Source organism: Psittacula echo, assembly GCF_963264785.1.
Source record: "Psittacula echo genome assembly, chromosome: 5".
NCBI lineage: Eukaryota > Metazoa > Chordata > Aves > Psittaciformes > Psittacidae > Psittacula > Psittacula echo.
In genome coordinates, this window is record NC_137739.1 from 5,485,440 (window position 1) to 5,498,678 (window position 13,239).

General features: G+C 52.0%; 1 protein-coding gene across 1 annotated transcript; it reads right to left on the reverse strand.

The window, feature by feature from the left end:
- Nucleotides 1-9,619: 9,619 nt before the first annotated feature.
- On the reverse strand, nucleotides 9,620-12,166 carry ELFN1 (extracellular leucine rich repeat and fibronectin type III domain containing 1; the record flags this gene model as incomplete). The annotated part of the gene is made up of 1 exon (XM_080618891.1): nucleotides 9,620-12,166. One exon carries the CDS (start codon nucleotides 12,164-12,166, stop codon nucleotides 9,776-9,778), a length of 2,391 nt encoding a protein of 796 aa, XP_080475017.1. The 3' UTR covers nucleotides 9,620-9,775.
- Nucleotides 12,167-13,239: the final 1,073 nt, after the last annotated feature.

Genomic DNA, 13,239 nt, shown 5'->3' on the forward strand with positions numbered 1-13,239 from the left:
TTTCAGTGGGTATCTAAGCTGAGAAGGCCCAAACCCATCATGAAGTGGGTGAGAAATAGTGGCAGGTTTGGGTACATGCAGAGAGTGCGCTGACAGCTGCTCTGCAAAGCTCTGTAACCCCATGCTGGTTGTTTCAGGTTAGACATAAATGATCTCTGTATTGGTCCCCACTCATAGAATGGCTCCATCCTGATCAAAGTTTCCTCTTCCTGGCTGTTGCTCTGACCAGGAGCAGCGCCCAGAGCCTCATCTACCCCTACATAACTGGGGAGGAGGATGTGTGGGGCAGCCTCTTTGGTGCTTATCCGCTCCTTCGCTGCCAGGAAAACAGGCTGGAAATCACCAGGGTGCCACTGTGTCACGTTTGCTCTGCAGTGTTTGTGGAATTGCTTGCTCATCAAACACAAAGGGAATTGTTTACTGTTTAAGTAAAGCAAACATAACATACCTGCGTCTTCATAGCCGCTCAAAAGGCTGCTCTGCTCCCTCCAGCCTCCGTGCTTGCCAAGGAAATAGGGCTGCATAGTCAGGATCTCTCTGAGCCTGAATCACACACATCCATACACAGAGAAGAGTCCACATTCCTGCCCTGTGGATGCCCCATCACCGCTCATGTAGACAGTGGCACAGGGGCAATTCCTGGGCAGGATACACCAAGCTTTGGGACTGTTGGAGAGCTGGACCCCTCCATGTCATGCTCCCCAGCCAGACCTCCAGACAAGCTCCGTGTCGTGGGTCTGATGTGGACAAGCTCAAAGAAGGAGCTGAGCATGAAGCTATGACCTAGTGCTGAGATGATGTTGTATTTTCCTACTTCCAACTGTTTATTTACCAGCATGTTGGAGAGCAGCGATCTATTCCTCAAGCCTTATTGAGAAACTCAGCTGTGAAATAACTAAATGAACCATCCCCTTTTATTAGCCTTTGGACTTAGGAGAGGAGCAATCAGTTAATGGCTGACCAGTTTTTGAAGATGCTAAGCACATTACAAGTGCTAAGTAGTATTATTTTCCCTGCAATGCTTTATTTTTTCCCTCTGAATACTTAGTTTCAATAACCCTTTCAATTACATTATCCGTTTCCATGCATTCTGCTCAGATTAAATGCAGTGCTGCTTACAATTCACTCACCTCTGTGGCTTCCAGGTCTCTACAAGCCTCATCCTAACCTTTACCTCTCAGTCCTGGGCTGAAACATCCTTTCTGGGTTCAGCATCTGCCCCAGCTCTGCTTTGGCTTCTTAAAATCAAATGCATCCACATTCCTTCCCCACAGGTACATCAACCGCTGGCATCTTGCTCTTGCATGTCTGTTTTTCTTTCTTGATAGGGGAACATCTTGCAACCTTTCCTTCCAGCTAAATTAGCTCCCTGGATAAGAAATCTCCTCCCACTTGCTGGCATCTTCCTACGATGCCTTGTGCTGTTGGTTTCTTCATGTTTAGGAAAGGATGACAGATCAGCTGTCCAAAGGAAGGCTTTCTACCTTGCTGTCAGCCAGACTACCTTGTCTCGTCTGGAAATGCACAGCCATGTACATCTATGGCTTTGCAGAAGAGTGGGACTGGCTCAGGCTCCACATTCAGTGGGTGAATCCACAGCTCCGCCTGACAGCTCCGAAGCAGCAATCGGAGGCTGAGTCCTTCACAGCTACAGATGGGCTCTTCTGGGTATGGTGTTCTCCAGCACCAGCCAAGGGGAAGGGGCTTCTCATCCGCTCAGCCAAAGGAGCCTCCTGACTCTATCAGAAAGGGTTTGACCATCTCTGGTGGTGAGGGGCAGCTCCCAGCTCTGCTCCATCGCTGCTTCCCCACTTCCTGACAGCCTTGTCTCAGGGATGGAACTGCAAGATGGGTGGATGCTGCAAGATGGATCAGATACCAGCCCACGTCTCAGCTCACCCCCTTTCCTCGCTGTGAGCTCCAACATGGAAATAGGTTTGGGATAGCCACACTCCTCTCCCCAGCCTCTTCTGCTGCCGGTCTCCTGGCACATGGCTTACCCTGAGCCCTGGTGTCTGCATTTGATTGTCTTTTAGGAGCCGTGATCTCCCTGCAAGGCTGGAGGAGGCTGTGGAGCAGCTCAGGGGGTTCAGCTGTCAGCCTCGGAAGGGTTTCTCATGCTTGAGGCTGCCCCGTTTCTGCCTGGGATTTCCCAGGCAGAGATGTGCGTGTGTGTGAACTCTGCAGTGGGTGGTAGTGTTGTTACAGCCAGAATGATCTAAGGGTATAATTGAGATAAGGTTTGTATGGAGAGGTAATACCTCTTATTGCAACACCTGAGGTGGCTGGGGAGCAAGAACCAAAACACAAGAGCTTTTGTGTGTGCAGGCTCTTTGTCAACTGAGCCAAATGGATCAGGGATGTTTGCACGGACAGTGGTGGATGGTTTATGCCCATGTACTTGGTGGCCACTTGGCTCTGCCAGCCACCTGGGCTGATTCCCAACAACTGCCCTGCTCCTGCTCCTTGGATCTTCCTGCAAGACAAATCCCAGGTGGGGCGGGAGGGCATGTTTGGGAGAAGCAGGCTTTAAGCTGCAGGGAATGGGAACCTTTGTGTCTTGGCTACAAATGTAGTGGAATTAGAGTAATTAATTTAGCTGCATCACATGAAGAGTGCCAGTGTTTACTTAGGAGACCACAGATGAGCTTTAGCTGTACCCAGAGAGGCCTCCTGCTGCTTGAATGGGCTGGGTAGCTCTTGACTGCAGGGCAGGAGATGCCCGAGGAGATCTGTGCTGTGTAAAAGCAATGCTGAGAGAGAGGAAGAGATTTAAGAGCCTCCCCAGCAGAGACAAGCTGCAGGCACCACACATAAACTTTGAGGCATCCCATCATACCCCCGCAGATCAGGGCAAGCCAGGGGCTCATGCAAGGATGGAGGAGGCTGCCAAGGCTGGATGCTGTGGTGGGATGCAGCTGATCGAAGAGCTGGGGAGCTGCAAGTGGGGTGGGAGGAGAGCGTGGATGTTATATGTGGGGCTGATCACCTCCTTTCACAACTGGAAGCACCAAAGAATGTGATAGACCCAGAAGAGAGCCTAGGAGATGAGCAAGACCACGTGGGGGACAGCACCTGCATAGCTTAATGGAGAAGATGGAGCAGGAGAGAGAGCTCATTAGAAAAGGGCATTGCACAGAGGAGAGGATATAAACCACAAGAAAGCTGATAAAAGGCAGAAATGGAAATCTTTTAGTCCCCAAGAAAGCAAGGATGGAGTACATTAATGAGCTCTTTAATGGCGAGGCAAGTAAAGGTGAGCAGCAAATGGCTGTTGCCATACAGCTGCACTGAGTGTGGAAAAACAGATGTTGGTGGGATGTGAGAAGCGATCGGCACGTACAAGAACACCAGTGCACCCTTTAGCATCCATTAAGTTGTTGAAAAGGCACACATGTGCAGGCTCAGAGACCTGGCAGACTGCTCTGGTCACTCTGCAGGGACAGAGGGATGGAACAGGCATGTTCACATCCCATTTTGACCAAAAGAAAGGGTAGCAAAACTAGAGTAAAAACTTGCATCCTGCTTGCCTGCTTCCCGCGTGGTGAAAATCCACATCCCTGATACTTCTGTGTCCTCTCATCCCTTGCACAGAGGAAGCTGAGTCTGGAAAACTGGCTGCACTCTAGATCAGATTGTTTCCCTTCATGAAGTATTGGGTGGAGCGGGGAAGATGGGAATGAGCAAACCCTCATGGTGTCATTTGGATAACCTGTACCACCCTTCTGGTGGTGCTGGTGAGCTGGCTGAGAGGTAAAACACAGGATATGGCACACAGGAAACATGAAAAGGTGCAGTGTAAGTAAATCAGGTGAAGCCAAAGTCACTGCTACGAGCCAAGGAGTAGCTGTTGGGTTGGCTTCTGCAGTACCGCCAACCATGCCCACCAGCAGCTTCACTGCCTGCAGCACCTGGGGTATCAGCTGGCAGCAGAGGTTTGGAGATGAAGGGATGGAAATGTGCTATAACGTCTCTAAAGAACAGTTTCATCTCCAGACACCTACCAAGGAAAACCAACTTAAGGCCCTCCAGTGGAAAGTCTGTGGTGAGTAAATGGGAGGGAGGAGCTGGAGGAGAGGGCTGGGGCACCTCTGATGTCCATACCTGCCTGGTACTGTTCCATGGAGCCAGGCAGTGTTGCAGCCCCATGGCTACAGGACAAGACCTGTTCACACCCTCTGCACTTTTAAGGCAGGATCAGGGATTTTTCCAAGTAACCTGTTCATCCCTTAAAGCCCATCCCCTCTCCTGCGCTCTATCCCCATCCTGTATCCATGTGCACAGGTCCAAGCCTCAGGGTGGTGTTACCGTGGAGGAGAGGGACATGGTACACAGCAAAGAGGAGCTGAAGCCAAGGTGAGCTGCTCCCAGAATAGGCAGGGGAGTGCTGCTGTGCATGGGCAGGGGGTGGTGTTCCTCTGCCTGAGGAGCACTCCCAGATGCAAACACATTCTGACTTGGGCTCCCAAATTCCTGCTCTGCCGGCTGCACTAAATATAGCCCAACACAGTGCGTGCTGGCTTCAGCCACCTCATCCATCCTTGCTGTTGGGTCTGGTCCAGCAGCTCCGCAGCATGCCCCTCTGCAGCCTGTGCCCTCCTCCAGACCCTCCTCACCCAAAGGGTTGGGCTGATCACGTCCCCCCCATCTTTCCTAACCCCCCTCTCCTGAAGGAGGTGATGTACTGCTCCAGAGCCAGGCTGCAGCTCCTGACTTCTGCAGAGCCACATCCACCTCGGTGATGAGTCTGGGGGTCTCAGGCAATGGAGCTCTTGGTTCACCAAGACCCAGCCCCACTTCAGCGAAGGACTGGTGTAGAAGAGGGGCAGAGGGGAGCATTGGGAGGGGGGTTAGCTGGGGTTGCTGGAAGGAAAGGAGTGTGCAGGTGTAGAAGCTGGGCTGATGGTGCTTGTGCTCAGGGCCCTGCTCTACCACGGGCTCTCCAGTGGCCCTGGGCATCACCTGGGCATGGATGTATGGGCTGACCCATAAGCATCAATGGGGCTGTAAAAGAGATCAGCCCCATGCGTAGGCTGATCCACAAGCATCAATGGAGGCTGTAAGTCTTGAAGCTTGAAGTGGTGGTTGAAGTGCCTGAAGCCCCAGGAAAGGTCCCACCTCCCAGGAAGCACTGCAGTTGACTGGCTTGATTTCAGCAGATCCAGTACAGTGTGGCTGTTGTCATGGTCTGGGTGCTGAATAGGGAGAATGTTCTTGCCTTAGGGTCCCCATTCATCCTTGCAGATGTTCTTCCATGGGATCTGCACCTGCTTTCAGACTCAGCTGAAGAGAATAAGAGGTTCAAGTACCAAACTGGGGGCAGGTGGAACACCTCCAACACACATCAGCTGTGAATAAAGGAGGCAGTCACCAGTTCCAGGGCTGCCACATCCCTTCTCAAGTGGTTAGGCAGTGCCTGCACCACTGCCAACCTTTCTTGCCCTGCATTTCTACCTGTGGACATTGCACTTCCCATGTGTCACGTTTTGAAACACACGGACACAACTGGTGTGCACACTTGGGTAGGTGGGCGCCCTCAGGAACCCTGGGCTTCAATGGCATGTGTCTGTATGGAGAGATGCTACCACAGCAGCTCTCTCCTTGCCTCTCAGCCCTCCCCTCCCTTTATTTTCCCTTCCCTTTGTTGATGCTCTCCAGTGGCAGAGCCCAGGCTGCTGCAGGAAGGGGACATGGGAACCTCCAGGTCCTTGGCACTGGTGGTGGTTTTCTGTGCTGGCTCCCAGTTCTGCGCTCCCCATTGCCTCTTGCTTGAGATGGGGCAAAACGAAGCAGAAATCTTATCCCTGGCTTCCCTTCCTTTTCACTCAGACATGTCTCTCCTGTGGTCTGTCCTTTCTGCTTGACACTGAGCCCTCTTGCTAATGGATGAGTTTGGGGCAATAGGAATATCATGGCTGGACAAGGCATCATTTTTCTTTGCAGAAGCAGTTTAAGAGCTTTGGTGGTTGAACAGGAGAGAAAATAAAGAGGAAAGCACCCAACAGGTTGCAGGTGGTGAAATTCTCCCTCTGCCCTCAGGGGGGTCTGTAAAGCAGATGCCCTATTGGGATGGAGGATGCTGTGCAGCATCCCTGTGCAAGGGTACTCAAGAAGTCTGTGCAGGGGCACTCAATAGGTCCCTGCATCGGGCAGTGGCTTTGGGGGCTTCTTCCCTTTTCTTGCCTGGCTTTTTTCTCAGCTAATCTGGCACCTCATGCCAAGGGACATGGACCATGCTGCCAGGATTGCACCCTGTCACAGAGGGAGAGCAAGGAGGCTGGAAGGTTGTCATCAGCACAACCACTGCTCCATCACCTGAGGAGCCATCTGGAGCTCTCTGAGACCCACGGTGAGGCCCCACCAACTATAGGGTACAGGGTGCTGCATGTGCAGGTACCTCCCTTGGAGATACCTTGGAGATGGAGGGACCTAGACCCTTTCCAACCCTCTTTTTTGTCCGGTTGCAGAGAGTTTGCATCTAGGAAGTGCTTAATTTAGGAAGGCCAGCGCTGCTGTATCACATTTCCTGTGTCAAGTCTCTGTTGGTTTATGACCAGCGAAATCCTGGTGTGAAAACAGAATCAGGCTTTGATTTCATCTGCCCCTGCTGTTTTATGCCACTGACAGCTTTGCATTTCTATAGCGGCTTTTATTCTAGGAGCTAAATGGGCTTCACAGACAGGCAATTAATTAATTGAGCCTCCCCAGCCAGCCTACGCCCTCAGCACCAGGAGGAAGCATTTTGCAGGGGAGGAAAGAGAAGCAGAGAGGAGCAAAATGACTCGCCCCAGGTAAAGAGATGAACTGGCTGCTGACGTGCTGCTGCCTCCACAGCAAGGCGTTACATGCTGCTGCGGGTGCCATTGCTCCTGGAGATGGTCCTGATTCATCTCCAAACTGCTGTGGGAACTGAATTCAACGGAGGGAGTGACAGAGGAAGGTGTTTTGGGATCTATCAGTGGCTGCCATTGCATCTGAGCCTGAATTAACTCGTGAGTTCATCATCTTTGACCATCCTCTCGCTGAGAACCCCCCTCATGCCATGAAACGGTGCCAGGACACCCCACTACCCCATCCAACCTTGCTGACCAGCTCCTGTTTGTCCAAGAGTCACTCATGGTTTGTGAGGGAAGGTGGTTTCAGTTAAAGGGTTTGCTTTGGTCCAGATGCTAGAGCTGAGATTTGGGGGGGGACCTGCCAAAGAAGTGGTGAATGCCCCATCCCTGGCAGTGTTCAAGGCCAGGTTGGATGGAATCTTGGCCAACATGGTTTAGTGTGAGGTGTCCCTGCCCATGGCAGGGGGTTGGCACTGGATGATCTCAAGGTCCTTTCCAATCCAAACCATTCTATGACTCTATGATGACACAAAACAAGAGAGGGGTGATCCTCAGCTCCCCTTTCCAGGTCCTGCTCACCGACCGCTGAGCAAGACACAGCCCTGGGAGCTGTGTGCTGCAGGCAGGACCTGGGGCACCCAGAGGAGGTGGAGGAATGTGCCTTTGCTCCTGCAGAGTGAATATGTTCCTGGGGAAATTGCCTCTTTCTTATTACGAAATCCTGCTAATGGTTTGTTGTCTACACAAATAACCACGGGGAATAACTCACGTGCTTCCCAGCCTGCTCCGTGTCTTCCTGGCTCAGCTCCTTTCTGAACAAACATAACCTTTTGCAAGAATACCTGTCAAAATCACTTTGAAATGTTGAAATAACAGGATGGGATATGGTTTGCTCCTGGGCCCTAGTGCTCATCCGTCAGGACTCGGGATGCCCATCCAAAAGACTTGTGAGCAGGATGCAAAGGAAAAACTCTGGCAAGCAGCAGGGCCCCACAGGGCTGTATGTGGGGAGCTTCTCACCTTGCTGTGCTGTCGCCCACACGCTCACCAGGGGAGCAGAGCAGCTCCCACACCCTCATGTTGCTGCTGCTTTGGGGCAGACATGGGGGCTTCAGTCTCAGATGGTGTTAACCAGGGCAAAACTGTGTCCTTCAGCCACCAGCATGGCCTGGGATTGCCTTCATGGCCTCAGCACCTCCCTCCCTCTCTTCATTCTATGAGCAGGGCATCATCTGTGAGTATTTCAGAGACAAAAATAGGGGCAAAAAGCTATTGAGTCTTGGACAGGCATTGGAGATCAGTGGTTAAGAACACATGAACACAGGGCCATTCCCTTTCCATTCCAGCCTCAGAGTCCCAAGGGCTGTTCAGGGGCTCCCCAGGGTGTTCATCTCCAAAGCCACTCATGAAATGGGAGTCAGACTGACCTGTGGGTAGCACTGTGGCTGCAGGCAGGAGGAGCTGCGCTCCCTGAGGCTGTGGCTGCATTTGGGGTTAGCCATAGGGGAGCTGCTGGATGTGCGGCGGTGGGAATTTCAGGAGCAAGGGGCAGGATTCCTGGGCCAGGTCCTGTGCCTACTGTAAAAGCCCTCAATATGTAACTGCTTAGTGTCTTCTTCCTCAGCAAAAATCATCCCTTAATGCTGTCCTCTTGAGAGCAGCAAGAGGCTTTTGCTCTAACTCATCATTGCCTCCCGATCTTGAAGAGTAAGGGGATAACCCACTCCTCAGCATCTAACACCAAGGGCCACTGCTTTCCAGATATATTTGTTTAGGGGGAAAGCCCAATCAATACCTTTCAGTTTTCAGGAGGCATCCCATTGCGTGGAAAGCATTCCATGGTGGCACCTGCTCAACCAAAAGCCCTTTGCTTCTCATCCCCTTCCCTGTTCTTGGTGGTGATGTGTCCTACCTGGAACAAGGTGGGGGATTCTCCTTGCTGGGTACGTGCCTTTTTTGTCAATGTACTTGGACGTGATGAGAACTCGAACACAAATGGTTGTAGGAGAAATTAAAACCCAACACTTGGAAACCCAACCATTCCCCACCCCTCCACAAAATATCCCATCCCCCAACCAAGCACCAACCAACAAAGTAGTCCTTCAAACCAATCTCCATCTCTTTCTCTAAAATCCGTGATTAAAACCTGGTACAAACAGGTGAATATAGAGATATATATATATATTTTTAGTAGATGTAGTATTGTTTTGTTTTTTCTCCTCTCTCTCTCTCATTATACAGCAAACATTGCAAATATAGAAATCTTCTCTGTACAATTAACGACTTCGGTTTACAATGCAATGTGTGATAAAACCTCTCAGGGAGTGAGAATGGGAACGGGCCTTCAGAGCGAGTGAAAGTCTAAACTGGAAGACTCCGTTTGCAAAAACAGCCCAAAGGATGGATTCTCCTTCTGGTCTCTTTTTGGTTTTGGTTGCTGTTTTTGTTGCTGTCGATTTTGGAAGGGAAGGAAGGAAGAACACAAACTGTTCACAAAGAATCCACGAAATCACGGAATAGGGACTCATGCAATGCGATATTGGGGAACGCCAGACCTCAGCTCTCTGCCCGCTCCTTCTCTTGATTTTTATATTCAATTTTTTTCTTTTTTTTTCTGATTTTTTTTTTTTAAAAAATCGAAATGAAACAAAACCTTTTTTTTTTTTTTTTCCTCTCCACAGTTTGTTTCCTTTGTAAAGTTTGTGTTCGGATTTGGTGCGTGTCTCACCAACGTGAGGCCGTTTTAACATCTCGCTTTATATATTATATAGAATATTTATAGATTTTTTCCCATAATTTGTTCTCTCTTTTATTTTTATTGATTTTTAATTTTTTTTTTTTCAATTTTATTTTGTTTCCAAAGACAGTCTCAATAAAAATAGCTGCTGCGGATTTCTTTTGGTCCAGTTAGTGGGTTAAGTCACGAGTTGTGTGAGGACTCAAGACTTTTGCTGGGCAGAGACGCCCTTCCAGTAGTCTAAGATGTCGTGAAGATCCTCGTCTTTGGCAAACTGGACCTTTTTGCGTAGGGCATGGCCGGCTGCCATATACTCCTCCTCGTCTTTGTGCCGCTTGCGGTTGAGTTTGAAGCGCTCCCAGATGCTGTGCGATGGTTTGCAGGTGTACTCTGGGCTGGAGGTGTAGCTCAGGTTGTGATACTGAGGAGAGAGCTGGGAATAGGCCAGGTCTCTGGGGCGAGGACGGGTCAGAGGCTCCAGGATGGAGGGCTTTCGCCCCACCATGCTGTCGTGCTGCTCCCCTTGGTGCGAGCTGGGGTACGAGTGCCGGTGTTCACTGTACTGACGGATCTTCTCCGCTTCTGCCCGCAGGATGGCCGCGGCCGGTGTCACAGTGAGGATGGTGTCAGTGGTGGGGGACGTCTTCTCGATGTATTTGGCTTCTGATTTGTGGCCCGATCCCTCAGAGCGGTAGGACCTGGGGCTCCGTATGGAGCCACTGGAAGAGGTGCTGGAGCGCTTGGGGGCCGCCTCCATGCTGTGGTGTCGCTGGAGAGGGTGGTTGTAGCTTTCCTTGTAGACAGGGGAAAGGAATCCGTGCTTGCTGGGGATCTGCTCTGATAAGAGCACCAGCTGAGGCTCCACCGTGGAGACTGCCCCCGACTTCACCCCTTGGAAGGAGGTGGACTCGGATTTCAAGGCATCGATGCAGTTGTTGATGATCTGGTTCACCTTGTCCACCTCCTTGGCAATGGTGGAGATCTCGGCCACAGAGCTCTGGGTGTCCGGCGGCAGGGACAGCTCGCAGTCTCTCCTCTCGGGCTGCTCACCCGTCCTCACCTCCATGTAGTTGCCCTTGGTGGCCTTGGGGGTCTCGCTGCTGTCAATCAGCTTGTACTGCTCGACCTCACCAGCAGAAGGCAGGTAGGGGATGCGAGTCACCGTCTCCCCTCCCAGCATCTGTCCCTGGGACAGCTGGGTGATGCTGGTGGTCTCCATTTCTGGCCCGTATTTCAGCTCAATGATGGTCTTCTTCATGCTGCCAGCAGCCTTTTTGTGCTTCTCCTCTTGCTGGCGCCTCTTCCGCAGACAGTAATACACAACGCCTAGAACAATGACCATGCCAAAGAGACAGCCCAGGATTGTCATGATGTAATGAGTGGCAGTGGAAGGGGTGGGCACTGGCTCCTTGCGGTTGGGTCTGGTGGGTGTGATGGTGACACAGGTGTGGTTGTACTTGGAGTATTGGTGGACGGAGACTACACAGTAGGTGTAATCCCTTTGTGCTACTAGGTTGCTCACGGTGATGTTCTCCTCCTTCTTCCTGAGCTTGGTGATCATGGAGGAGAAGCCGTTTTCGAACTGGGAAAGGATGTACATCTTGCTGAACGGGTAGGGGATCTGCACGGTGAGGACGGCCGAGTTGTGGTTGAGGTGCTTCACCTGGATGTTGGGGCGCACCTCTGTCTCGCCGATGGGTGTGAAGAGGGAGAACTGCGGCGTTGTGCCATCGCCAGAGGAGCACTCCTCCTCAGAGCAAGGGATTTCAGAGGGCACCGTGGTCACCTGGTACCTGGGAGGGATAAAACGAGGGATCACAGTGTAGGAGCCACCAGTGCAAAGGGAAGAGAGCATGCTCAGAGCATTGCGGTAGCTGGTCCGGCCTTGGCCTAACAAGTAGTAGCCCGTGTAGTCGGGTGGGGAGTCGCACTGCATCCGGTCATAGGTGCGTGTCATGTTGGTGAATGCTTCCAGCCATTGCAGGAAGCCAAGGAGCTCGCAGGAGCAGTAGAAGGGGTTACTGTAGAGTTCACAGACAGAGAGCTTGTTTAGGCCCCGAAAAGTGTTGCTGTCAAGTCTCTGGATCCTGTTCATGGACAGGTCAATGTTCATTATGTTGGGGCACTCCCAGAAGGCATTGGGGGTGATGGACTCAATGAGGTTGGCCTGGAGATAGAGGTACTCCAGCTTCCCCAGGCCCCGGAGGATGCCCTCAGTGAGGTTCCTCAGTCGGTTGTAACCCAGCTGCAGCACCTGGAGGTTGAACTGTCCTGAAAAGGCACCATCCTCGATGTAGGAGATCTCGTTCTTTGTCAGGTTGAGGTATGTCAGGTTGCCGAAGCGGCTGAGCGAAGCGTACTGCACGCTCTTGATCTTGTTGTCGTTCAGCCGCAAGTCCACGATGGTGCTGTTGATCTGCTGGGGGATGGACTCATAGGGGGGCTGGTTTTGGCTGCAGATGGCCAACCACACGAAGCCCTTGTCCCCCTCGATGAGCCAGCAGTCTGCCCGCACCCCGCCGGTGTGCAGCAGGGACACGGCTGCCACGCACACGCAGAGGGCTGACGTCGCAGCCCACCGGCGACCTGCCATCTGGAAGGACAGCGCAGAGAAGGGGTTCCTGATCTGCTGGAAGTGGGGAGTGGGACAAGGGCTGGGCAGACGTGGGCTAGTGCTTCGTCGGCAGCTCCGCTCGCCTCTCCCTTCTCCTCATGGCATGGAGACAGGGGGAAAGTGTCTGTGGACAAAGTGGATCTTGGTGCCCAACGCACTTGGCAGCCACCAGCCAGGGGATGCTACCAAAGCCTGGATGGCTGAGGCTGGTCCCGCATCATCAGGTCTCTGGTATCTTGGAGAGGGAGTCATGAAGTTAGGTGCCCGTGTGCAGGAGTCCCTCTGGCTCAGAGACAAGCCTTCCTCTCACTTTTTATAGTACATCTCCTCGTTTTCCTTTTGCTGCTCATCGCGATGCTGGTCCCCATCTCCATGTGCTCCATGGGTCTGGCTGTCCCCGCTCAGTGCCTCAGCTCACCTGCTCAAAACAAAACACAAGCACAAACTGAACACAAAGAAAAGACAGCATTTAGAGATGTTGAAAACTACCCTCTGAATGTTAGGCATTTGCCTTCCAACTCTGCCCATCACCTTTCAAGGAGGCTTTGGTTTATCTGGGTGCTGCCACCAGCATATTTGGCAGCACAAGGGAAGGTGGTCACTGACCGCGGAGGTCATCCTCTCACGTTATCCAGCATCACGTTATAGGCAGTTGAGAGACCAACACACATCCAGGGCACTATTCATCTGACCTATTTTGGTGTCTACCTTAGGAGGAGAGGAGTGATGCCCCAGAAGTGTCTGTTCCTCTTGGCTGAGAGCAGATGAAGTCTAGACAACTCGCTCTGATGTAGATTTGATGCTGCAGTGTTTTGCTGAGGGGAATCCTGACTGTCTCGCATGCTGGTGTGCACAACAGCAGTGCCCACAGAGGGGGATGCTGGCTGAGGATATCGTGTCTCTCTGACTGCATTGCTGTGTGGCATCTGGGATGAAGCCCAGCATCAAGTGCTTGTCCTGTTTCTGGGGACCTGGGCAGTAGTTTCAGGGCACTCTCTGGCTGCAAAACACGTTAATGAGGTGTTGTGGCAGAGATGGAGTTGCCCACAGAT